General features: G+C 51.3%; 1 protein-coding gene across 2 annotated transcripts; it reads right to left on the bottom strand.

Annotated features, from left to right (window-relative positions):
* On the bottom strand, positions 1 to 26940 carry TRIP4 (thyroid hormone receptor interactor 4). Of its 2 annotated transcripts, none has more exons than XM_063412463.1 (13): positions 26788 to 26888; positions 26260 to 26426; positions 25935 to 26071; positions 23709 to 23942; positions 22866 to 22944; positions 20812 to 20941; positions 20298 to 20513; positions 19848 to 19974; positions 19003 to 19190; positions 17914 to 18038; positions 17531 to 17622; positions 3465 to 3567; positions 1 to 226 (listed from the first exon to the last, which is right to left on the bottom strand). In XM_063412463.1, exons 1-13 carry the CDS (start codon positions 26871 to 26873, stop codon positions 120 to 122), a joined length of 1791 nt encoding a protein of 596 aa, XP_063268533.1. In that variant the 5' UTR covers positions 26874 to 26888; the 3' UTR covers positions 1 to 119. The 2 variants fall into 2 exon arrangements, with proteins under 2 accessions (XP_063268533.1, XP_063268534.1); XM_063412464.1 differs by lacking the exon at positions 1 to 226 and adding an exon at positions 242 to 2233 and having other exon boundaries at positions 26788 to 26940.
* Between the last annotated feature and the right edge of the window lie 36 nt (positions 26941 to 26976).

The following is a 26976-nucleotide window of genomic DNA, read 5'->3' as shown; positions in this document are numbered from 1 at the left end:
TATAAACAAGTCTTTTAATGCTTTTGGAATACAAGAGATAAAGCAATACCTAGAAACAATCTAGGATCAGGATCCATCTTGAACTTGCTTTCCAGAGCTGAAGACCATGCTGGCATCCTTCAAAAGCAGTTGGGTGCTTCATGGGAACCAGTGCTGCTCCCCAGCACAGCTTTCTGCTTCATTAACCCCTTCTTTGCTCCCTGGTGGATCTTTGCATCCAGCTTCCCTGTAAAGAGGGGATTAAAGAAAAAAGAAAAACACAACAAACCCTCATCACTCTTTATTTTTAAATGCTATTTGCAATGCAAATGAGCTGGAGGCAGCGAGGTCTCCTAGTTAGTGTGTTCCTGTCACATCCAATTATCCTGCTTGAGGAGCCAGGCGTTTCCAGCCGCCGCGGCCTCCCTCCGCAGGCGCGACACCGGGGAGCCAGGGGCAAGCGTGTCCGACGCGGCCAAGGGGGGGAAATTCAGCGAGGAGAAGAGTAAATTAACATCCAGCACTCGCCTGCCACTACCAGGGGGGAAACTGATCCCTGCGCCTGCCCGCAGGACGCGCATTGATACGCTCGGAGGAGATGGGGACGGTCTAGCAACGCGCCAGGGACCGGTTTGACCGCGGTGCGGCGAAAGGAGGACTGGGGACAACAAACCCCCAGCTTGGGACGATGGTGCAACAGGCACCCAGTGTGATGGGGACACCTGCTCCATGTTGCCACTGGCCAGGGTGGTGGTCTCCAAGGCCATCTGCTGCCTTTGCCACCAGAGAAAAGCTCAGGCAGCAGCTCCAGTGGGACCTGGGGAAAACACTGCCTCTTCTTGTCCTTCACATCTTGGAAGATGTTCTGGGAGATCTTCCATCCCCTTGGCCACCCCAGAGAAGACTTTCCCCCACAACCTATGGATGAGGAAGAAGTCCCCTCCTTGCAACTGCTGTTTCCAGTGGCATCCACTGGCACCCACGCAGGCTGAGCCAGCCCATCCAGAAGAAGTGTGTCAGACCACCCTGTCCCCACACCACGGTGGTTTTGGCAGGAGAAAGGCAGCAAGTTCACATCCTCTTCACACTCTGGTCCCTCAACACCACCTCCTGTCACCAGGGCTGTTATATTTCATGTGCCTGCCTGCTTCTCCTGGACCCTAAAATTGGGAGGCTCCTCTGCTCTCCCAGCTGGCAAACACCACACACCACACAGGTAATCTTTAAGAAAAGGCTAAAAATAAGGCAAAGAGCCCCAGGGTCCCTTGCTCTTTCTACTCAATGATTCAAGGCCTCTCGTCTCACACCATGTCCTTTGCTCTGCACTCTTCCAGCTGCTGGCTGCTGGAGGGAGGTTTCTAAGTGATGCTTCAGGGTAGCTTTGCCTGGATTCAAGGAAATCTCCAATGAGAAAGGCCAATGAGCTTTGCCTTCATGCACTAAAACTACACAGCGATGTATTTGTGAGGAGCTGTGCTTCCAGATGCAACACTGTGCCCATCCCTTCCACAAAAACAATGACCCTGGCAGCAAAAATTGAGCCATGTTAGGGTTTTTTCCCATCCCCAGGCTGCTAGAAAGAAGTAATTTGCAACAGAGAAGCATCCGGATGTCACTGTGGCGAGGTCCATGCTGTTATCTGGCAAGGAAAACTGCTCTGGCTTGGCTTCCCAACAGGACAAACTGGCATTTTGTCATGGTTTGAGCCAGGTTTCAAGGAGACCAGGGCAGCCAGCAAGCCCAGGTGGGGATGTGAGCTGGCACCTTCCCTCTGCTTTGCTTCCAGCTGGGAGAATTAAGCTTCTGACTGCCTGGGATGCAATGCCAGCTTCTATTAAAACAGCGCCTTGCGCTGATGAAAGGTCAAAGGCTTCCTTGCTCCTTCCCTAGGCTGTCATAAATATCACCCAGACGGAGCGTGTCCCTCCCGGGAGGTGAACACACAGCTCCACAGCCCCCCTGCACTGCTCCTGTGACAGCTCCTGTCGGGATGGAGGGCAGGGAAGGCAGGGCCAGCAGTGGGAGTGGGAGCACAGGCAGCCGCCAGCACAGCCGGCTTCCTTCCAGGCTGTTAGACTGATCCTTCTCCAAGCAGGAAAGTGTCACAACACAAAGGAGATGATGTGACAGATGGGGAGGGGACTGGCAGCACCTGCACCCGGCGAGGCAGACGCGCAGGAGCCGCAGAGCAGCTTCACCCTCAGCCACCCATGGCCAGACAGAGGCAGAGGTGGGAGTGAAGGAGCACGAGAACCTGGCGAGAGCAAAGGAGAGGTTAAAACAAGGGGAAAAAAGGATGCAGTGGCTGCACCAGCATGCAAGGGCCACAAGGCTGTTCCCCCACAGCCAAGATTTGCATCCTAAATAACTCCTGGCTGCTCACTGGCACTTGGAATAACCCATCTAGGGGGAGGATGACAAGCAAGATTCAAGCGCTTGCAGATCTCCAAGCAATGGTCTCCATTGGCTGAATGCACCTCCCAGCTGCTGCTCAAAAAGGCAAGGAAGAAACCAAATGGTTTTGCAGGACATCCCAACACCCAGCTGTGGGAGAAAGATGCTTCCCCGAGCAGAGAGGGGAAAAAAACCCTCAAAGCCAACAAAAATAACTCTCTGCTGTGCTTCAAAAAGCCCTTATTAACCAGTCCTGAGAAATCCCAACACTCCTGAGCCCCAGGTACTAGCCCAAGGATGCATGTGGAAAGGAGGGAGATCACCCAGTTGTCAGCTCTGCTGAATAAACAGCCAAGACTCTTCCTGCTTCTGCTGCTTTTAGCCCGTCAAATTAATTTTTCACATCCCTTGCAAGCACGTGCGGCGCCTTCCGCAGGCTGTGTGGAGGGGAGGCTGCTAATAAGGACGGAGTTGACTGCGGGCTCCCCAGCTGCTGCATCCCTCCTCCATCCTTTTCACAGCAGCGGGCAGGAACAACGGGCAGCCTGCGGAGGGGCTGGTGCCTCGTAAAAGGGACTAACGGTGCTGGCAAGCGCGGCGCGGGCAGATGCTGCGGCGCTTCCCCGCGCTCTGCCAGGACATCCCATCCCACCACCCTGCAGATGGGGAACATCCATCTGGCCCCGCAGCTCTTGCTGTCCAAGCCCTCACTGTCCTCAGGGGCAAGAGCGTGATTTGGAGCTACAGGACATGGAGGGTGCCTGGAGCTGCCTGGGCATTGCTGCACCGACTCCTATCCTGACCCTGGCTGATGCCAGCAGCAGATCAGCCACAGACACGGCTGCTCTTTGACTCCTCGAGTGTTTGCAGAGGCAGGAAGAAGCGTGTATTTGGAAGGAAGCAACATCTGGGGAAACGGGAACTGAAGACAAAAAAAATATTACAGATGTATTCGAGGCATTAAACAAACACCTCCAGATCAAAGAGCAGACGGCAAAGGTTGGGAACTCATCTGGCAACGGCAAGCTGGGATGGCGAGGGGAGCCGGCTCTGAGGGCTGGGGGAGCATCTGGGGAAACTTTACTACTTACAGATTTTGTGTTTTCCTTTGATGGGAAACTTCAGAACCATCTCCTGGGGATTAGTGCAGATAAAGACAAACGGAGACCCGGACTCCTGGCTCAGGTGTGGATACTGTGAAACAGGGAGAGACACAGAGAGCAGAGTCAGGACAGCTGCAGAGGGGAGAAAAAGCTCAGTGGACAAGAACAGAGGAATCTTAGCCAAGATATGGGTTATATATGGAGACTGTAGCAGCTCAGACCAAACCACTTCAAGAACTTCTAATAGAAAAAAAACCCAAACAATTCCAGGTTTGGGTCTTATTCTTCAAGCCCCTTGCTCAGGCTCTTCCCACTGCACCTCTGCTGGAGCTCGCTGCCTCTTTGGATCCGTACACCCTGGGTGTTCCCAAACCACTTTCAGCCCTCTTTAGCACCGACCTGTGCTACCCCTGTGGTTTCACACCTGATTTAGGCTGATCAGAACCCAGGGATGTTGAGAGGGAGGTGGTCAAGGCCCTACCATCACCAGCCCACCTGTTCACTGGAAGATTTTCAGCCTGATGCATCCCCAGATTCAGATGACTGGGAATGAGAGTATTCCCACTAAAAAAAAATCCCTAACTGGTCATGGACAGCACACCAGCACCTCAACCAAAACAACCTGCCAAACCCAGCCTGAAACAACAACCAGAGGGGCGGGCACCAATGCTGTCCCAGCTACAGATACATCCCCAAATGTTCCCCACAAAGCTCAATCCCAAACACCAGGGTTTGAGATTTGGAGAGTGTGCACTGCCCTGCTGTGGGTCATGCATTCCTTGATATTCGCTTGCATATAAATGGTGAGAAACACACCTGCTACATACCAAGGTCATGGCTCAGAGAGGCCAGCTCAGGGCTGGCTCCATTCACAGAGTCAATGTGGGGATTTTACCACACTGAAGACATGGGGGAATTTTAGAGGAAGAGAATAAACAGATTATAGAATCATAGAAGCATTTAGGTTGGAAAAAGACCTCTAAAATTGTTTCCCTTATTAACCATGTGGGGGAAAAGGAGAAAAAACCCACTCCATGCAGGAAGCACATCAAGATCCTGGCTGACTGCAGTTCAGCCTCCCCGGCACTCAGAGGTGAAATGCAAAACAGTCATAAAAAATGTATATCTCAGCTCTCACCTCAGATTGTCCATGAGCTGCAGAGCTGGTACTGACAGGCGCTGAGGCCAGCGCATGCCACGAGGATGCTCCAGCCCAGGAAACCCTGCTCAAACAGACTGCGGAAGTGGTTTTCCTTCCATGGGAAAACTGCCTTCTTTTTCTTCCTGCTCCCCTGCCTTCCTCGAGCAGATCCATCAAGGCTGCTGGAGGGGACAGGATGCCAGACCAGATGGAGCTGCGTGTCCTGGCAAATCCCCCATTTGTTACTAACAAATGACTCCTAGGCTGAGTGTTTGAAAAGCTCTCACCGACCTGCCAAAATGAGTTTGGATTTGCCCTGGAACAGCTGGGCACGGCGAGGGAAGCAGGGAGCGACCCGCTCTCCCCACACTGCAGCAGGGTTTGGCAGCACTGCCAGCAATTCAGGGAGATTTACAGAAGCCCAACGCTGGGATTGGATCAAGCAGGGGAAGCGTTTCCAAGCCCTCTCATTTTACAACAGCATGTAAGAGCTGTGCACTGAGTAAGAGAGAGGTGCAAGCAGTCAGCAGCTCCGTGCAGCTCCGTGCCGCGGAGGAGGAGCCGCACTGATCCGCACCGTGCGCCGATGCCCCGCTGCACCGACCCGGGCTTGGACAGGTTTCTTCCTCTCTGTTCTTTTTTGGCTGAGTCACCTCACTTGACTTGCTTCCACTGCTCCATGCCCATGCCAAGGATTTTCATTTCCCATCTGCAGGGAAGGAGGATCTTGGAAGGTTAGGACGAGCCGATGTGAATATCCCTGGCCAACGCCTGGGGAGTGTGAAACGCTGGCACTGCTCTGTCGCTCTTGGCATCACACGGGTGACTGGTGGCACCTCCGTGGCTGCAGGACCAAAGGCTACCCAAACCTGGCTGCAGAGGTGATCCTTTCCTGCTCCACTACACCTGGTTCAGCCAGGTGGGGCAGCCAGGATGGGTGTATTGCAGAGTTCCTGCTGCTGGAATACAGCTGCTTTCCAAATCCCCTCAGCCACCATCTCCCAGGTGGACTGGACACCACCATGTCCCCCTCACACCTTTCACAGCCCCATCCTGGGAACATCTCCCAGACAGGCATCAGCAGTGAAAGCAATAGCCAGTTGGTTTCTCCACTGACAGCATTCACTCAAAACCAGGATCAAGCCTTGAGCTCCAACAGTTCCCACTCAATCCGATCTCAAGGCCAAGGCGGATGCCACAACTGTGACTTGAATTCCTGCTTCCACACCACAGCCTTTCATCTTTGCTCCCAGGGTGCATTTCTGTCTGTGAGCCAAATCCCTTTGTGTCCTTCATTTTAAAAGGCTTTGGTCCTTCCTCTGGCATCTCATTCCCAGGAGGCAGAGAAGGAGCCTCTCATCTGCTACATTTAAGGCTTCCTATTGTACCTACCCCAGAAACCTCTTACTTCATCCTGGTGAACAAAAATCCAGAATATTCCTGTGGGCTGGAGCTGAGAAAGAGCCCTTTCCTCTGCCGAGAGTCAGAATGCTCCCAGGTGAGGAAGATGAGGCTGAGCTCCCACAAGATGCTGAGCCAAGCCAAGAGCCCAGCTCCCTTCTTCCCCCAGCCTCTTCCATGAGCGCATTCCATTCATTCATCCCCCAGAAATTTAGGAAGCTCCACTCTCAGTGGAGACACTGCCACCAAGACACTAAAAAGGTCTGCCTCTGTTACATTGGCCAAAGCTGCCCAAATTTAAGTACCAAATCCTGATTTCTCACTGTTTCTGCTGTGAAAGGTCAGTCGGGCCACTCCATTGTCTGCAACGCAGGAAGTTCAGGAGACAGAGAAAAAATTTATTCCCAACTACTCCACCCCACAGGCAGCCCATCATCACTTCAGTAAACCTTGGAATAAAAGCCCAAAACCCAGAGGTGGTATGGCAGAGGGAGAGGACAGAGCATAACCTGTCATATTGTTCAGGTTAGACAGGGATTGGAGCAACCTGGTCTAGTGAAAGGCGTGTTTCACCCCATGGCAGGGGATGAAATGGGGTGAACTTTAACGCTGCTCCCAACTCCAACCAGTCTGGGATTCTGTAAGCCCAAATAATGACAATCTCCAATAGCAGTTTTTCAAATAAAAGGTCAATTCAGAGGAAAACCATACTCCCTCTCTTCCAGAGACCAAAAATCAAACCCAGCCAGGAGTCTGATGGGGGATGTCCCTTCTTAAATTCAACAGCACTCACCTTTCTTACATTGGGGGTGTTAATAAGATAGGTGCTGGTACTCCAGGCTTTACACTGCCTCTACCTGGAAGCAACTTGGCATTCAGAAGGTGGCTACAACAAACACAGTCCAGAAGTCAGACTGCCCCTTGAGAAGGAGCAAACCTACCCTTCTCCAATCCTGCAGATGACCGGGGAAGCTCAAAAGAGAGGGGTTATGCAATGCAACTACAGTGGGAAAAAAATGATTCAGCCTCCTTTCAGACCTTCTGCCACCTTGTAGTCGGCTGGCAACAAGGCAGGTGGGAGGCCAGTGGGCTCTGTGGGCTGCACACAGCCGATGTGGCTCACCAGGAGCTGCTCCTCCCACTGCTCGCACCAACACCCCCCAGACGCGCTCCACACGCGGCCTCCACGCCACCACTGCCCCCCCTGCTCGTCCCACCTCTCCAGCTGGGCTTCAGTTTGCTGCTAACAGGTCTGGGAGATCCCAGCTGTGAGGAGATTAGGTGGGAGGGAAGAAAAAAGCAGATCTCGAGGCAGCTTAACACCCGCAGGAAGAACTCGAGGTTAAATGGAGCTGGAAAAGGGAGCTGAGAGCTAGGCTCCTCCAAAAACCAGCCACCAGACTCACCCTCACGCCAGAGCCAGCACTTTGAACATGTATTAAGTGGCTATCAGATGTCCCCAACAGCCACCCAGCTCAAGCTGCAAGCAGGGATAATTGCTAATGAATGTTCCCTACACTTTGTTTTCACCATCCCTCGTCTCCCATCACCAGCTTGTCACCACCAGGAATAGCAGCAGGGCTGCCAGCCTCCCGCTCCACAGCCCACAGCAAAAGAGCAAAGGAGGGGACGAGCCAGCTCAGAGCCAGCAGAGACACAAACCCACCTTCTCTGACATCTGAAAAAAAAAAAATCTTGCTATATTTTTCCCCCTACACCAATCTGTTCCATTTTTTTTCCTGATTTAGGTAAAGCCTGCAGCAGGATGCTGGAGCCATGCGGGCTCACCCAGCATCTCTGGTACCAATGCAGTATTTGGGACCCTTTGCTCATTCTGACTCTGCCTCCACAGGAGAAAAAACACATGGAGAAGGGCCATCACAAACCCCTCGATTGCTGCACCCCTCCCCAATAAGCTGCGCTGGCTTGAACCCAACTGCCGTGACCCGAAGGCAGGGGAATGGAAAGAGCAGAAGGAAAATGTCCTGGGGGGAAGCCAAACCATCACTAACAAGATGAGCTCTGCTCCGGTGCATCCGAGGCAGGAACAAAGGCACCGCGTGCACCGAGCAGCAGCTCTGCACAGCACAAAGCCCGAGTGCTCCCGGCAGCTTCTTTAGCAACCCTCCAGGAGCATTCCTGCTCTCATTAAGGCCCCGGGACACAAAGGGGTGGGAACAGTCCCCGTTTCACACACAGCCAGCCTATGGAGCCCTGCAATGCAGCCTGAGCTCTCCTCTGCCTTTCCTGCCGTGGGCGCACATCCCGGCCAGCCGGGGCGCGGCGGAGAATTGCACGCTGGAACCTGTGGTCCTTCCCCGGGTCACTGCCACCCTCTCCATCTTACAGCTGCTGGGGGCACCAGCAGCAAGGAGGTGCTTGAGATGCTCTGCAAGGTTCATGATGGAAAGGGGTGAATCATTTTCCTGGCATGGCTCCTCGGTGAACAACAGGGAAAACACGGCTCACTCTGCCAGGCAGCGCTGGGCCAGGACGCCCGCTCCAGCCTTCATTTCCCTGCTGCTCTCCAAGAGCTTTGGAATAAAAGAGGCAGCACTGGAAAGCAACACTGTCTGGAAAGAATAAAAGCAAGCAGACCCCATGTGTTGGCAAGAGAGTTCACCATAAAATGCATTCAAAGGGGAAAAAAATCATCCTGGTGGAGGCAGCATCTCCTCTGAAAGAGCGGGGCTGCTGGATCTGGCAGTGGCAATAAATCAGCTCCCCCTAGCAGGCAGAAACACACACTGGGCTCTTCCTGGGTGTTGGAGACCCCCCTTGGCCACAGGCAAAAAGAGGAGTGAGATGCAAGGGATCCCCTGGGAGCCCAACTTCCTTCACCCTGTTTTCTTGGTGATTTGTGGGAGAGGCGGATCCGCTCTTCTTTCATGCCTCATAAGCTTCATCGCTGTCAGAGACACGTAACAGGTAATTAACTACTAACCAGCCATTTTCTCCTCCTCTCCGGAGGGAAATTGCTCACCATCCAGCTAGAAAATGTTTCTTCAGTGGTTTGCAAGAGGGAAAAGAAAATGGGCAGCATTTTGGGAGTGATGGGGGTGCTGCGGCCAAATAAGGGCACTTGCAGCAATGCCTCCACCACAAACACATGAATCCAAGAGAAATGAAGCCATCAAATATGAGATATAATGCTTAATTGGATGTGGGTGCCACTGTGCCACATTTGGCCTGTCACTTTTCCAAGGAGAGTGGTTTAGGAGCATCAGCTCCCTGTCTGTTGTTCTGACAGCAGCGGTCTCCATCATCTCTTTACAAGGACATTCCCTTTGGGGAATTATCCAGCCACTTTTCCCAACACAGCCTTAATCCTGAGAGCTCCAGGCCACATTCACTCAAAGGTGACACCCAATTGCAACCAGCAGATCCAGGTTTACCACTGCTGTGTCACCTCCTGATTCAGCCCTCCGGTCCTGAAAAGCGCTTGCAGAGCACCAAGAGCTTCACTCCGAGTTCTGATCACCCTCGTGACACAGCCTGGCATCACACTTCCAACTCTAGGCACATTCTCAAACACCATCTTTTAAGGTCACAGGCCAACCAGCCTTTGGCCCATGAGAAATATAACATTTTCCTAAACAGAAACCCTAAAGCAGATCCAAGTTTCTAGAAATGCCAGATTTTCTAGCTTGAGGCAGAAACATCCAGAACATCCACTCAAAGAACACTACAAGCTGTCCTTGGCCATGGAGGAGCTCAAAGATGCAGCAGAGCTGCTCCACAGAGGCTGCGTTAGCAAAGGGATACGAGTCGATGTTCAATTCAAATCAACAGAACACGAAAAGAAGGGAAAAAAGTAGGATCACAAAGAAATCCAAACAAAAGACATCAGCCAAACTTTTGTTTGAAAGCCTGTCAGGTCTAGACTGCAACGTGTGAGGAAGGAACAGCTCGAAACCACAGCTGCTAATGGTTATGGATTTGGCAATCAAAATGTCTTTGTTAAAAAAAAGGAGAAAAAAAGTTAACTGCCTGACTATTGAGGCTACAAACCGCAGCCTTGATGCATTGTTGCAGTCAACATCCTCCCTGCTGTTCCTGAGCGCTTACAGCTGCTGCTGGCAGCTCATGTGCTGGCACATGCTCCCTGCGCCAGGATGCACAAGGAATTTTGTGAGCCTGCCTTCCTTTCCCCTCCTTCCCACCACAATGCCTGGCAGCCCTCGGCTGCTCTGCCCCTTGCCTGCCTGGCTGGTAAGCGACCAGATCCAGGCACAGCAGGCTGGGATCACGGAGGGTTCCTTCCCCGGCCGGGTGGATCCATCCACTGGGTGTTCTCCACCCCCAGCCCAGAGCTCGGCTCTCATCGAGGTGTTCCTACTCTACAGGCTGCACTTGGATTTGAATGGCAGGGGAAGCAATTAAAACACAGTAAGTAATAACAGAACTTTGAAATGTAGATTTAAAATTCCAACTTGTGCTGGTGCACTCCGAGCAGTCTGCCAGGGCTTCAGTCTGGGGGAGACCCAGAGGACCCAGCAGTGCCAGCAACAGCCAGTGCATCCCCCAGCTCCCCCTGAACTGGTGTCACAGGACCTACAGCCATCAACACCCTCCTGCGGCTCACATCCCAGCCCAGGACAACACCCGCCCACGGTAAACCCTGGAACGGCTGGAGATGTTTACACAGCGCCTGACAACCAGTTCAGGAGAAACTGGGTGGACTTGGAATAATATTTGGGAAGGTAGCAGGCTGAAAGGGCTGTTTTCATCCCCCTGTGCCAAGGGACAGCAGGGGCAGGGCTAAGCTCAGCTCCAACATGGCCCCATCGGACAGACTGGGCAAGGAGGAGGGAAAAGCGATGGGGAGGGGGAGATGAGGTGAACCAGGGAACCTCATGGAGCTGCACCAGGCCAGATACAGGCAGATTTCAAGAAGCTTCACAAACTCCTTTCACAATCAGAGCTTTCACAAGGGTAGGACACAGAACCAAGCCAGGAAACCCAAACGCTGGGAACGCAGCCCTGTGCAGCTGTGTCCTGCCCTGGCTCACTTGGGCAGCTGCCTCTTCCCTGCTGCCCCGTGCTGCTGCTCCCCAGGGAGGGGTGATGCTGGCACCTGCTCCCAGGATTGATTCAACCCCTCAGATGGGATGGGATCTCTCACAGCACCAGGAAACACATTGGAGCAACCAGTCTGTTCAGGGTTAGGAAATCAATGACACATCAACAAAAGCTTAGGCAAGCAGAGTCCTTGGGCACTCTACATGTACTGTGGGGGTTGTATTTTGCAGCTGACACATCATTTGGGGTCACCGTGGAAAGGGTGGCCACGGCTCAGCCTGTATGGGGCACCTGACCTGGGGCTCCAGGTCAGTTTTACCTAACCCTCAGTTTCAGGATTAAATAAAACCCAAACACTGAGAAGGCAGCAAGTATCAGTGACCCCATCTGAGAGAGGGAAGAGGCCCTGCCAGCTCATGAGTAGTTTGCTGAAATGGTAGCAGAGGCAAAGTCCACAGTCATCATTAATTAAGTCATATGCTTCAGCCTTGGCTTCACTTTCTCCCTTGGGTCTAGGAAACCAGAGGAGAGGGCAAGCAGGCCTCTATCATTCGATTTCTTTGGCATGCTAATGCATTCCTAAATTAATCATCATCAAGTGACAATCTCTCCTTCATCTTAACAGCCTGAGCAGTGGCCTGAGCAAACCTGCTGGCTTATGCAAGGCAGCTGGAGCCTCAGAACAGCCTCTGATGAAAACCAAAGCACTTCCCATATGGAAAAACTCCCCCAGCTCTTACCGTCTCTAATCCAAACCAGCTGCATTCCTGCTCTGCTCCCAGAACCACAAATCAGGGGGTTTTGTGGGGTGAGAACCTGAATTAAAGAGATGCATCACCCTGTGAGCCAGCCTAATGCCTGACACCACTGGATCTGGCATCTGGCCACACAGAAAAGACAAATTCAGCTCAGGAGAATGCAAGGCCCTGTAAAGTTCAAAGGCCTTTCATGGGTTGCAATCATTAACAGCCACCTAGACTGCTCGAGAAGGAAGGATATCTGACCTAGCTAAAAATCCTTCACTGGGAGAGGTGCCTCAGGAATGAGAAGGCAAATATCCCGGTGGTGGAGGCAAGGAAGGCGCCAGGACAGCCACAGCACCACACAAACAGGCATTTGTCTCACTTGGAGCCTGCACTAGGAAACCTTTCCCTCAGGGACCAGTCCTCATAAAAAGTCTCTATGCATTTATACTGTTCTTAGAAGTATACATCAATGTCTGTGTTTGTGTTTCTCCCTCCCATTAACTCCCCAGGAAAATATTCCCAGAGGGCTATTGTTCCTTTATTTGGAGATAATCTAAACAGGCACCTTCTGGAGTCTAAATATAGAAAGTCTCTACCCTTCTTCACTCCTATTTGAGAATCTAAACCAAGTTCCGTGCACTGGGCATCTGAGTCTCATTTTTTTGTTGTTGCTCTTTTCACCAGGGAAGGAGGAGAAGGCCAAGAGTTTAAACCCAAATTTCCTGAGTGGGAAAGCTGGAGCCTATTTAAATGATAGTTGCAATCTCGTGGCACAAAAATAGTTTCTATGTGTTCCCTTGTGCAGATTTAGGACACTAAGTGATCACCTAGAAATGAAAAATAAGCACTTAACTCCCATCAAACATAATTAGCCAATATTTCAGCCTAGTATAATAGCTCCATCCAGGTATCGGCGTGTGTCTGCACTCAAAATAAGCCAAACACACCTATCAACCACCAAAACAGCAGCAGGAAACACTCCTTTTCCAGTTCAATAGCCTCTCAGATCAAAGCCATTAGCAAAATGAACATGGACCTCAGAGCACATGGAAATGGCATCAATGTAAACACTTCCCTGCTGGCTTTAGTCCTGTGCCAAGCCCTGCCTGCCCCATCCCACAGATCCCAAGTGGGAGCTGCTGAAGTCACTGACACCTCCTGCAGGAAAACAAGGGCAGCTCCTTGCTCTGCTCGAGGTGTCAGTGACGTCAGCCCCAGAGCAGGGAAAAGCTGTAGTGAAGGCTTGGATCTCCAAGGGGGAAAAAAGTTTCCAGGTCACCTCCAGCTGAAAAGTGTAACAAAGGAATCATTCTGGTCTTGAGCAGGGATTTTTGGGCTGCTGCCAGGAGGAGAAGGAAATGAGCCCAGAATGTGCTCTGAGGAGGGGCAAAATGTGTAAAGCTCAACTGGAAATCCTGAGATTTCAGAGGGATCTCCAGGCACCAGGCAACCAGGGCTGAGTTCAGGAAGCAGCTCCTGCTGCAGTTCCCTACAAACAGAGCAAGTGACCTGGGCTGGACCCTCCTACCTGAACACAACTTCTGCTGCCAGAGCAGCTTCAAGTCAAAGATCACAGCTCTGAGCAGTAAGAGGTGGTGTAAATCACCTCTGACTGGAAGAATTGTTTTATTTTCCACGTGGGATAGAGACCCAGAGGAGCAGATTTAACTAGTTCACACAATAGGCAGCACAACCGGGATTAGGGTACCTGATGTGCCACTGATCCTAATCCCAAGGACATCTCCACTCTTCCTCTGCTCCCTGCCAGCTCCAGCACTCCAAATCCTGTTCCATGATCACTTCCCACACCTCCTCAGGCTCTGCAAACCGGCCTCAAATGCTGCAGGTAGGGCAGAGGAAGGCAGGACCGCCCGCTCTCAGTGGTGATGAAAGGCCAGGCTTACATGTGCAGTAAAAATGCAGATAAATAACCCCTCCCTCATCATAATGCAAGAGCTCTGGCAGGGAATGGGGCTGACTCTGCTGGGGCAGCGTTGCTTAATTTTGGTTTTTTGAGCACAAGTGTAAAAAAAACCAAAATTTAAATGAGGATAATGATAGAAAAATACCAGCGGGGTGCCACAACATCTTCATTAGCAACCCGAGAGAGGATGCAAACAGCAGGGAAATTAAATCTGCAGACAGTGCTAAACAGGGAGTGGGTGACAGCAGTGAAAGGGCTGAGAGGTAATAGGAGAGTCACAGTGGGGACAGACCACAAAACCATGGAATCACAGACTGGATTAAGTTGGAAAGGACCTTAAAGCTCATCTCATTCCACCCCCTGCTATGGGTAGGGACACCCTCCACTAGCCCAGGTTGCTTCAAGTCCTGTCCAACCTGGCCTGGAACACTTCCAGAGATCCAGGGGCAGCCACAGCTGCTCTGGGCACCTGTGCCAGGGTCTCCCCACCCTCACAGGGAAGAATTCCTTCCCAATATCCCATCCATCCCTGCCCTTTGGCAGTGGGAGCCATTCCCTGTGTCCTGGCACTCCTTGTCCCAAGTCCCTCTCCAGCTCTCCTGGAGTCCCTTTAGGCACTGGAGGGGACTCCAAGACCTCCTTGGAGCCTTCTCATCTCCAGGCTGAACACCCCCAGGATAAAGAAAAACAGAGCTAAAACCAGGAAGAGTCTCCCTCGCCTATGGGAACAAATAGTCACAAGAGTCAAACCAAGCTTCTGTGGCTGCCAAAAAACACTGGATCACCGTCAAAACAGCATGAGCAAGCCAGGAACTATTTCATCCTCGGGAGGTTGGTATAACCTGCAAGCAAGGCTCGCCCTGCACTTGTGAAATGATTTCTTCTGGAACATGCAGGAGCCTCAAACAAGAGGTGGTGAGGAGGAGAGGTGTGAGTCAAAGCACAGCGCCTGGAAAAGCTCCACGAGAGCTCAATCCCCCAGAGGTCTCTGCTCGGCATCACCTCCCCTCGCCTGCTCACACATTCCCTGAAAATACCCAATGTTTCTGCACGCCCTAAGAGGGTGAAAAAGCATCATGTTCCCTGCCTTTCTCCCTGAGCTACAAGGCATCTTTGCACACCAGGAAATGGCTGGATCACAGTGCTGACGCTGCTGCTGAACCTGGGCTGAAACACCCACGTGAGGAACAGGAATTTCTTACTGCCAGCGAGACCCAACTCGGATTTCTAAGCTGGTGCTGCACACTTTGTCATCTTGCTGACATCTGCAACTAAATTCAGCTCAGCTTCCTTCAGATGCACTTGCTGCTCCTCAGAGCCCAGAAAACCAGACATTTCCTCAGAAAACAACAGCAGAAAGGCTCACATCTCTGGATTTTAGGTCACAAGTGAGGGAAATTACCACTGCTTAAAGGAATCCTGGGAAAAACAGACAAAATCACCATAAAAAGACAGGAAATTAGGAAATGTAAGTAGTTTGCAATACGGGAGCAACAAAAAGCCAGAGAAATGCAACTCAGGAAATGCCACAGCACTGAGGAGAAAGGGAATTTATCATTAACAGGTTGGATGACAATGGTGCTCCTGGAATACACTGCTCTGCCTCCAAGCAGTGCCCATAAACTGGGAGGGATTTCCAGAGAATGTGGCTAATTGTGAAGGTCCTCCATGGGAAGATTAAAGCCAGTTACCTACAGCACAATTCCCAGATTGGAGATGCTGTCACAGCCATTCTACCAATGCCTGAAGAACACATCTACAAAGGAAGAGGAGGGATCGTGACAAACAGACAAGTACTTGTAAGAGACCAAAATCTACTTTTCCACCACTGCTACAGACAGCAGGAGATGGACAGGCATCTCCACTGAAGCCCAAACTGCAAATTAGTGGATGCTACAAAAGAAAATCCCTACCAAAAGGCCTTGGTGCCCCTTCCTCTCTCTCGCCAAACGCTTGTTCCCATACAAAGCCAAATACTCCTGTAGGTTTCATGGTATTTCAGTCCCAAAGCTCCCTCTGCTGCTCATACACTAATTTCTCTGCCTTCCTCTCGTGATTAAGAGACACAGCCTCACCAGAAATAACAAGCTCCCTGTCTTTCCAGGCATCTCTCCCAGGTAAAAACCTCACAGGGTTTGGGAAAGCCAGAGGAGCACTTCCTGAACAACAGCCCCAGCTCCTGCTGCCTCTGCAGCTCTTCACAGCAAGATCACCCTGGTGGATTCCTCCCCAAGGAACCCATCTGTTCCACCTCACAAGATGGTCATGGTCCCCTATCAAGCCCTACATGGTTTGGTGATTCCCACCAGACCAAACCTGATGTGCACAAGGAGCAGTGGAGTGAACAGGGATGAAATGGGATCAGGAACAGCCACGTTGTGGTTGGTGCTAAGTGCAGGTTTTGTAAGTCCATAAAACACACCCCAAGGAAAGCTCCTGCTCCAGATTTTGGGCATGGAATCAGTGACAGCATCAGACTCAGGTCTCAGAAGGTCTCTAGTCCAACCTCCCAACCAAAGCAGGGCCAACACTGAATTCAGGTGAGGCTGCCCACAGCTTTGTCCTCTTGGGCCTTGAAAATCTTCCCAGATGAAGATTGTTCAACCCCTTGGGCAATGCCTGCCATCCTTACAGTAATTTGTTTTCTTAAGCCACATTGAACCTTTCCCTTTCATTTTATGACCCTCCTGCCGTGTATGTCAGGAGAGCCTGGCTCTATCTCCCAATAATCTCCTTGCAGGAAGTGAAAGATCTCTCTGTCTCCTGCCTCTCCTCACAGGGCTCCAGCCCCTAACCACCTTTGTGGCCTCCATAGGGTTTGTTCCAGTTTATCAACAATTTTATGGTGACCCAAGTATCCCTGATGTGGTTTAACCAATGCAAAGAGGAATAATACTTCTTCTGGTTATGCCTCCTCTGGGATTCCTGCCTGCTCCAGGACAGCAGGTTACAGGTAATCTCCACCCTATCTATTGGATCCAAGAAGGTCATCAGGTTAGTCAAGCATGAGTTTATTCTTAGGTAAATCCACACTGACTATTCCTCCTCCATTCACCCAAAACTGGCTTGCAAGAGCAATCTCTCCATGAGGTTCCCAGAGAGCAAAGTGAAGCTGACTGGCCTGAAGTGTCCAGATTATCCCTCCTTTTCTTTCTAACCATGGTGCAACAGTTACAGAGAGTAACTGGTTTCTCTCTCCTGGTTTTCACAACCATCCCAAGCTGAGAGCAGCCTCACAAGGCCACCTGCCAGTGCTCTCAGCACATCTGGACACACATCATCATCACCCACAGACTTTTATGGGTTGAGATTTCTCAAAAGACTCCTGATTCCAGCCTTGCCTCACCACAGGTAGTGCTGTGGCTCTCCTGCCCATCCTCCCAGGTGGGAAGGAGCTCACCTCCTTCCATGGCTCTGTGTCCAGGTCACTCAGTGCCCCAAACAGGGCACAACACTCACCAGCTGGGCCAGTGTGACACCACCAGAGAGGCCACTGTGACCTCCAGCTCCTGTAAGAAGCACCAGGGAGATCCCTCTGTGTAGGCCAAGCCACCCTCTCCTATAGCAGGGCAGGCAGAGCCACCAGCACCACAGGGCAGGGACAAGGTCACAGCACCACCACTGCAGCAGAACTGTCCATGTTTCCATGCTGTCCTGAGGTGCCAGGACCCCTCATGTCCTCTGCCACATAAATCCCTGCAATAACTTGTGTCTTCTCAACACAATCTAAAATTTTCACTCAATATCTTCTCCAGAGGTAAGTTCCACCACTTTAAAAACCTGTTAATGCAAGCATGGAAAGGTTCATTTTTGTACTCACCTGCTCCTGAAATTGCTCTTGTGATAAACAATCAGTCACGTCCACACAGCCCAGGAGGCATCCTGAGGGATATTCACTTGGAAATTCCACATCTGCAGCAAAAGAAACATCTCTTCAGGGAGCCCATATTCCCACACACAGCTGGGGTCTTCCAATCCCCAAGTCCCCTTCCCTCTACTTTTTGAGGCACAAGAACACATACAGCAATTTTAACACTTTTCTGGTGCCTTTTCCAGGTCAGGATCTTCCCCACGAAGGACGAGGGCTGCTGAAATTTAATTTTATATATAGCTTTCCCTGCTCAGCAGAGAGAGATTTCTGATATTGCTCATTACGTGGTTCAATGTACCAAATCACTCCAAGAAGCAAGGAGAGGAGTTCACCTTTCTGAAGCAGCATTCTGTAGGTGGCCTCCAGTTCAGAGATTTCCTGAGGGGAAGGTCTTTTAGCAGTAGCTGCAATCCATAACCTCCCTCGATGAGACGTGTACCAGGTCCTGCCCTCCACCCTAAAGAACAGAGGAAAATGTGGGACTAAAACTTCAGCAGAAATCACCCACATGGACAGATTTTTCATTCCAACATAGTCAATTCCTGCTGCTAAGCTTTGCCCTGATTATCCCAACCCGGGCAATGTGTCAGGACCACAAAGAAAAGCTGAGACAGGCAAAAAATAAATCACAAATAAAGCAGAGCGTGTCCTCAGGTCTTTAGAGGACATCAGTTCCCAGAAGGACCAGCAGAACCCATATGCAGGACAATCTGCTCACAGAAGTCCCTTACAAGCTCCCAAAGTCACATGGAATAATCAAGGGAGCAATAAGGGACTGGGTCTCTGCATGGAACAGTTGTCTGGAGATCCTGGAATTCTGCAGCTGTACCAGAGTGGCTGGAGCATCCCCAGAACACCCAGATGAAGAATCCAGGCACAATAAGATTTACACCATCTTTAGCTTGGGAAGTGAAAAAGCTTCAGCCTCCAAACTGAGAAATGCAGTGAAGGGAAAAAAGGCTAAAGAAGATACTGTGTTCACTATTAACAGTAGCAGCTTCTTTTTGTAACCCAACTCCCAGCCCAGGGGGGGAAGGTAGTGGCAAGGGTTGGGTTTCTTTTAAACAAAGCCTGGTGCCACTGTTGCCTTCTCTATGCTGAACAAAAGCCCAGAAGAACATATTTCAAGTGATTTCCTTATTTGCTTTTCAAATTCCACACAGGAACGCCCCAACTACAGCAGTGAAATCTCAGCCTCTTTCTACATTCACCCACTGTGAAGAAACTTGCCCCTTACATAAAAAAAAATATTCTCCAGCTGCTCAACCCATCAACCCACTGGAAGAAGCAGCCCAGCTTCCACACCTGGAGCTATCACAGGCATCAGTCATTGCACAGAGCCAGTGGGTTCACAGAGATCCTCTGGGAAACACAACCTCCCACCTCCCCCATGGAGCAGGAGCTGCCTGGGACACCTTCACCTTTTGAGTCCTCTCACGAGCAAGGAAGCCCAGGGCTGGTGCAGGCTGAGGCACCACCCATCATCCGAGATCTCCTGCAGCTCCCTGTCCTGGATCCGCAGCCTGCTCCGCTCCCAGCCACACTCGCTGCCAGCCTCCGTGGAATGAACAGTTTTCCTTTGTGGCAGCAAACCAGTCTGGTCCACCCACTTGAGAGTGTTCAAAAGAAACAGGGGAAAGGTTAGCACCTCTCCAGAAGTAACGTGTATCAAGCGCAAATCCTATTTGAAGTTTTCCTTTGTTACCCTTATGCCCATTGGAAAATGGGAATCTGGCAGAAAAGGCTTCGTAAAATAGAGCTGAAAGGGTGACATGGCCTTAGGGTGACTCCAGAAACTCCTCTGCATTCCTGAAAAGGAGGTGGGATGCTACAACTCCAGTAAACCAACCCACCAGGAGCAGGGCATTGTCAAACCTTCTCTATCCCAAACTGAGATGGCCAGTGAGGGACACGGGCTGAGAAACAAGAGGAAATAGAGGGAACGGCTTCCCACTGGCAGAGGGCAGGGTTAGATTGGATATTACAGAGAAATTTTTTACTGTGAGAGTTGTGAGATGCTGAAACAGGTTGTCTAGAGAAGTCATCCCACCTCTGAAAGTGTTGTTGGACAGGGCAACCTGGTCTAGTGAAAGGCATCCCTGCCCATGGCAGGGGAAAGAATGAGAAGGTCTTTTAAGTCCCTTTCAACTCAAACCATCCTGTGATCTTTTGGGGTTCTACAGACATGCTGGAATTGACAATGCTCAAGCTCAACTCTCCCAAAATTAGTCACTACTCTGGAATAAACCACTGAAGCTTCACTGACCAAAGGAGCAGGCTGGAGGAGACGGGGATTCACCAAAACCCCAGAGTTTGGTGTCACCTCTGCCCCAGGACTCCTGGCTGGCTCGCTCAGTGCACCACAGCTCATGGCCTCAATGGTCTCATCCAGTCTGCAAGCACAAATGAGAGGGATGAACATTCCCTGCTTCCCCTGGGAACATCTCCCTTCTCCCCACACACTCTGACTCAAAGCATTTTTTGCCCCATTCCCCCCAAGTAAATGACTTCTCTGCTTGGTCTGATTTCCAATTTGAGCAGTCACTGCTCTCCAGTGCAGAAGCTCAGCTTGGTGTGAATTTGAGCTGAATTGGTTCTGTTGAGACAGGCCTCCTGCAACACCTCTTTCCCAGGCAGCTTTAGCAGCCGTGTCAGACCACTCTCCACAAGGATTTGCACCTCCTTGCTGTCAGGCACGCTGCCAGCCCTCACTCACTTGCTGTGGTACTCAGCCATGCTGTTGTCCTCCTCCAAGACCCGCCTGCCAGCGAAGTCGATGGTGATTTTCTTGGCGAGCCGGGAGGCGTGGCGCAGCTCCCGCAGCTCCTGCTCCCTCTTCTGGAGCGCTTCCCTCTCCTGCTTGGACAGCCACTGGTTGGAGTCGGTGGAGAAGTAATCGGACTCGTCATCGATGACCTGGGTCCGGCGCACGCTGCGAAAGCAGCGCCCGCAGGAGATCAGCACCATGGGACCAGGGCAGAGCCTCAAACCCACCCTCCAACCTGCTCCCTTCCCACCTCTCTGGTGAGATGGAATGCCAGGGACAAAAAGCAAGGACACCCAAACGGGATCCACTCCAGAGACTCACTCCTGTCCCACCAAGTGCCATAGTTAAGGTGTCTGTGGCTGCAGTCTGGGTTTTAGAAGGAATTCCCGATGTTTCTGCTGAAGGCACCTCACCTGCCAGGTCATTTATGCTATTCATGACAGTCTCCCACTTAGCATCTTACCTTGTCCTATCAAACTCCAACAGCTTGTCTTTGTGCTTCACAGCCTTCTCCAGGCCTGATCTGAGTCTCGCTTCCTGGTGAGGCAGCAAGTCTCTGCTTATGGCATCCAAATTCCCTGAATTTTCAGCACCTGAAATGTGGAACAAACCACAGCTCAGCAGTCAGAGTGTTAAAGGCATTTGGGTGGGCCAGGCTGCAGAAATGCCCCCTAAACTAAAAGCCACGCCAGGAGCTAAAAGTACAGCTTTGCAGTAAGATCAGCATCTTTCTGGGGAGGTTGAAACCACAATTTTGCCTCAAGCCCATTTCACAGACTCCTTCCTCCAAAGAGGAGAAACCCCTTAAATATCACAGTGATAAAATCTGGGTGGAATTTAGGTAGAAGCTCCTGGTCTTTGGCTCTCCTTCATCCTTCCCTAACAATTCGGGCAGTCAAAATTCCTCCCATCACCAACCATGGGCCTCAGGCCATAGAATCATGGAATAGTTTGGGTTGAAAAGGACCTTAAAGCTCATCTCATTCCACTCCCTGCCATGGTGGAACACCAAGGTCACTATCCCAGGGTGCTCCAAGCCCCATCCACCCCGGCCTGGAACATTTCCAGGGATAGGTCAGCCATAGCTTCTTTAGGAAGCCTGTGCCAGAGCCTCACCACCCTCACAGAGAAGGATCTCTTCCCAATAGCCAATCTAAATTTCTTGTCTTTCAGCTTAAAACCATTCCTTCTTGTCCTATCACTATCTGTCCAGTTAAGTAGACCCTCTCCCTCCTTTCCATAAGCGCCTCTAGGCAACAGGAGGGGCTCTAAGGTCTGGATGCTTTTCCTCTTCAGTAACAACGCCAGCTTTTTTAGGAGCCCCCTCCTAAAAGCCAAACCCTTCCCCATGTTGTTACTCTTACAAAGAGCCTCTTGCCCAGGACAGATTCCAGGGAGACTCAGAACCTTCTGCTGCTGTTTGTGCCTCCCACAAACAATATCCTGACACAGCATACCAGATTCCCCAAGCTGTTTCCAGAGATGGAGAAATCTATTCCCAGCAAATGCTCTTCCTTCTTATCCTTCCTGGCAAGTGGCCCAAACCCAACCAACCAACAGGGAACAACCAAAAAAATCACAAAAGGTTTGAACCCAAGCCATGATGGAACAAACCAGTATATTTCACCACACTGGGAAATGCCTTCACTTCAAGGAAACAATTGCCTGTATTTCCCTTTGGTCACTAATCTACAACTTTTACTATCAAGACAAACAGCAAGTCACATTCCAGCTTTTACCTACACAGATAATAAAACAACAGCTGGCAGGGGCAGGAGGGAAAAGAGACAAAACAGGAAAGAAAAGGGATCCTGAAGTACTCCAGCATCTGTACTGGAAGGATAGAACAGATAGGCTGGTGCTCTCAAGGACTTCCATCCTCCTGCTATCTCCACAGCTCTAAGGAGAAGCCCAGATCTGGAGTAAATATTTCCCCAGTTCTTCAGCAGAGTGTATTTTCCAACCAAGAACACCATGACCTTGGCTGTAGTTCTGCCAAACTCAGAGAAACAACCCCACAATGCACAGGTCTTCGCTGGGACATTGGGTACTATTTCCTCTTGCTTTCCTTGGCTCTGTTCCTATTTTTAGCTCCCAAGGTAAATGTGAGACAAGAAGAGCCATTAGAAAATATTAACCACCACCTCTCTGAGCCCAGCAAATCAGACAGCAGCACTCCATCTTCCACAGCACACATTCCACAGGAGACTGATCCTAATTTTCAAGGACAGCTACAATGATCCAGTTCACGTGATTGATTCTGGAATGCCAAATGAGCAGCCTTGGGCCCTCAGGGAAAGGACACACCAGGCTGCCATCTGACACCCACCACTGTCACCTCTGCTGAAGCCCAGGAACGCTGCCTAGGGCTTGCAGGAGGATCCAAGGGACCAACTTCCAATCCATCCCTTTAACGCCTACCACAGACCAAGGGCATGAGGCTCAGTGAAGTCTGAAGGAAATAATGCACACAAACCATTTGGATTATTCCACTCCAAGTATGGAATAGCTACTGACCTGCCATGAGCTTCTTCAGCAGCTTCTGGCTCTTGTTGGAGTCCCTCTGAAGAATGTCCTGCTCCTCTTTAGTGCACACCTGAGGAAAAGCAGGAAATGAAAGTTTGGGAAGGACATCATGTGGGAAGGATGTCACAGCTTGACCACTTTCAGAGCCCTGCACAACAGTTCAGGCTGTTTGAAGTGGCAGTGACAATCCACACCTCCCTCTCTTCCCCACTGGCATGGGGAGAAAGAACCCTGGAAGCTTTTTCTTTACTAAAAGAGAAATACAGAGTTTGGTATCTCCTTGTTCCATGGGTGGACATGTTTGTGATTGAGCTCAAAGGACAAGAGATGAGCTCAGAACCATCCCAGGCAGAGCCACAACCCTTAACTCAGAGTTTTTCTCTCCTTCTTGGCCCCTGGGAGTTAAACTGATGTTTCAGAATAGCAACCAATCTGCTTTAAAACATTTTGCTCTACCCAAATAATACTTTCCTCTCACATGAAGAATTTCCTCTGCCATCAATAACTTGTCCCCTTTCTCCAAAAGGTGCCCTCTGAACTGAATCCAGGTGTTAACAGGTATCTCAAAGGATCCATATTGTGCAAGAGCTGAAGAAAGAGCAGGACACTGCTCCTGACAAGGTGACCAGGGCTGTGCCTGGGACGGGGCTGAACCCTTGCAGGAGACTGTCAGAAACCACACAAGCTCCAAAGCCACGTAAATTATGGGGGAAACGCCCTAACAGGCTCTTCCCTTCTCTGCTTTAGAACTCTGCAAGGGGAACTCCTATCTGAAAGGCCAACTCAGCCAACTTCTCCAGGTCCAAGAGGGGCAGTGAGCCCCTGGTCACCCACCAGGGCCCCACAGAAGAGGCAGGGCCCGGAGCCCTCCTGCTCACAGACGATGCGCCCGCACTCCAGGCAGTTGTTGATGAGTTTGTGCTTCTGGCCCAGGCACTCGCAGGCGTGGCGGCCTGGGATGAGCACGGCCAGCCTGTCCTGCCCCTCCCTGGTGTACAGGCTGACATACTTGGGCTTCTTCTTGGAGGAAATGCTGCTGCTGCTGACCCCGCTGCTGCTCTCCTGGGCCTGGGAAGGAAAAAACAAACAAACAAACAAATAAATAAATAAACCGTGCTCTCAGTGCAGCACTGAACGAGCACTGACCCCTGGGCAGGCAGGGAGGCTCGGACAAGTGTTATTCTGCCTCACTGGAATGAAGCTTGGACCAGACCCCAGACTGAGCAGAAAGACAAGCTCAGGCCTGCCAGAAAAGCTCCAAGGAATCCAAACAAAGCAAGGACACCAGGATGCACTCGAAGTTTGCCACCCATGCCAGCTGGAGCTGCTGGGATTTGGGTGGTGAGCGCTGCTTTCTGTGCCCCACACACTCCCATGCCTGTTTAACAGCTCCAAACTGCAGCTCAGCTACTCCCAAGTTCATTTCCAAGGATTATTTAGACTCTGTGTTTGTAGCTGTGCACCCTGTGTGTGCCTGTCCCAGACAGTGCTGGTGGTGGCAGCAGGGCCACTGCATCCACAGCCACGTCACCTCCCAGCAGCTTCCCCAAGTCACACCCGGCACAGAAACCTCAGAGGAGGTTTTCCACACAGGAGGGCTCAAGTACTGAGCTGTAAAATAAATTCTGCTCCTCCTTCTATGATCTGGCCTCTGTGATTTCATGATTCACCTCTGAGTTTCAATCTGGTTTAGTGACAAGCACATGCAGCATTTCCAGTCCCCCCAGTAAAGTCCAACTGGTTTTAGTGGTACTGCAGGGTTCAAACACTGGCACCATGCAAAAAACCCAAAACAAGATAAAGTGACTTTGGCAGATCTTCCTCACTTGTTTTTTTAAATTTTAATTAAGTTAGAAGATAACTACAAGGAAATGGAACATCACTGTTCACTTTTAGCCCACCAGTTCAAAAATGTTGTGCTTTATCCTATAAACACTTTCACAAACACTTTCAGCCTTTGCAGCCTCCCTGCTCCAAAAAGTTCCACTCAAAAACATGAATTCAATTTCCAATCCTTACTCAGGAATAGCAGCATTTCTTGGGTTTTAGTGTTTCTATGCTCTTATTCTAGTTCCTTTCTAAAGCATTTCAGTTGCTAACTAAAGCTTTAATCAGTGTGACTGAGACAGTTTAAATACAGCAGGAAAGGATGTTCTGACCACTTGGTGGCTTAAATTCCTCACCCTCATATCTTAAAATCATAACTAATTTTAAGAAATCCCTTTTATTCCTAATTACAGCCTCAACTTCCTTCACCTGCTTTCTCCTCTCAGGCTTTCTGGAGAAGAAAAATCCATGCTGGCATATTTGCTACCTGATGATCATTTTACTCCCAGTTATAGACACAGACAGACACAACCTTTCTCCCCCGCCTAGATATCATAGAAACATGGAAATGGTGGGGTTGGAAAAGCCCTCCAGGATCACAGAGACCCGTCATTAACTTTCCCTCCTTTCCTCTCTCTCCCCCTCACTCCTTTTCCCTCTTCCTCCTTCCTCTCTCTCTCCCTTCCTTCCTCCCCAAGTGCCACATCCACACGTTTTTTTAATCCCTCCAGGGATGATGACTCCACCACTGTCCTAGACAGTTCCTGCCAGTATCTGACCACTGTTCCCATGAAATTTTTCCTCTTATATCCAACCTAAACCTCCCCTGGCACAGCTTGAGGCCAATTCCCCTCATCCTGTCCCTTGTTTCCAGGAAGGAGATGCCAACCCCCACCCAGCTGTCCCCTCCTGTCAGGAGTTGTGCAGGGCCAGAAGGTCCCTCCTGAGCCTCCTTTTCTCCAGGCTGAGCCCCCTCAGCCACTCCTGATGCTCCAGCCCCTTCCCCAGCTCTGTTCCTTCTCTGGACCTGCTCCAGCCCCTCACTGCCTTTCTTGTGAGGGGCCCAAAGCTGACCCCAGGGTTTGGGGTGTGGCCTCAGCAGTGCCCACCAGGGCACCCCAGTCTGACATATCCCAGACACTCATTTCCACTTTCCATCACACCTTTGCCAGTCTGACACCCAGTCTCCAGGTCCTGAGCCTCTCCAGTGACCCCCAGCCTCCCCACGCTCACCTTGGCCAGGTCCAGGGGGGTTTTCACCTCGTCCCCGTGGGCACTGGGCTCGGTGTACGCCGGCGTCTCCTGCCTGTTCCGCCCTTTGCGCTTCCCCTTCTTCCCTGGGTCCCCAGCCCGCAGCACCTCCACAGCCTCTGGAAGGGTGAGCAACACAGAGAGGCTGGGTGAGCTCCAGCAGGAGAAAGATGGATTCTACCTGGATGGATTCTACTTCAGGAAAGAATCAGGAAAGGGATCAGTATCCACACAGGGATTCAGGGCACGGAATTGTTTGTAAGCACAGTAAGGTTATCTGAGGGTTTTTCCGCCCTGTGCCACTCACCGTCCTTTTTCCGGAACGCCGAGAAAGGCTCGGAGGGCAGCTGGGCAGATTTCCTCCATCTGCTCAGCAGCTCCTCCACAAACCAGCCCTTCTTCCCGTCCGTGCCCTGCACTAGGTCAACAACGTACTCCCGGATCTCATCCTCGTCCGTGATTGACAAGATGTACCTGCGAGGGGCCGGGGAGGATAGAAATGCGTGAGGGGCGGATGTACCGAGCTCTGAGCGCGGTCTCATCGCACAGGTCTGTCATTTATCTTCCCTTTTCAGATCAGCTGTCTGTGGAGAGCTGGTAAAACCACGGCAGGAGGTGGAACGATATGGCCTTTAAGATCCCTCCGAACTAAGAGCAATCCGCGATTCTGTGACCCCACATTCCCCCCCGCCACTTCCCCTCCCCAGATCTCCACCCGAGCGCCAACCCCGGGCAGATTCCTGACAGCTGCTCTGACACACCCTATCCTCCGTGCTGGATCCAGGAGCCCGTGCCAGAGGGCAGGAGGGCCCCGCGCGGCCCCGACCCCGCTCACCTCACCACCTCCTCGCCCACGTCCAGCCCGAAGTCCCCGCGCAGGTGTTGGACACACCAGGCCAGCAGCGCGCTGGGCGCCGCCATCTTCCGCGGGGGACGGGAAACGGCGCCGCACCGCCCGACACGCTCCCCTTCCCTTCCCCCCGGGAACGCGGCCGCGGGAGAGACCGTTCCGGGGCCGGTTCAT

The sequence above is a fragment of the Prinia subflava genome, chromosome 15 (assembly GCF_021018805.1).
Source record: "Prinia subflava isolate CZ2003 ecotype Zambia chromosome 15, Cam_Psub_1.2, whole genome shotgun sequence".
In the NCBI taxonomy this organism is placed as follows: Eukaryota; Metazoa; Chordata; class Aves; order Passeriformes; family Cisticolidae; genus Prinia; species Prinia subflava.
This window is presented reverse-complemented; position numbering and strand designations above follow the sequence as displayed.

Excerpts from the sequence above, each read along its gene's own strand:
- TRIP4 (XM_063412464.1), bottom strand. The coding sequence starts at position 26,873 with ATGGCGGCGCCCAGCGCGCTGCTGGCCTGGTGTGTCCAACACCTGCGC. Across the intron at positions 20,942-22,865 it reads GCTGAAGAAGCTCATGGCAG|GTGCTGAAAATTCAGGGAAT; the intron begins GTCAGTAGCTAT and ends TCCACATTTCAG. Across the intron at positions 17,623-17,913 it reads CAGAATGCTGCTTCAGAAAG|ATGTGGAATTTCCAAGTGAA; the intron begins GTGAACTCCTCT and ends CTTTTGCTGCAG.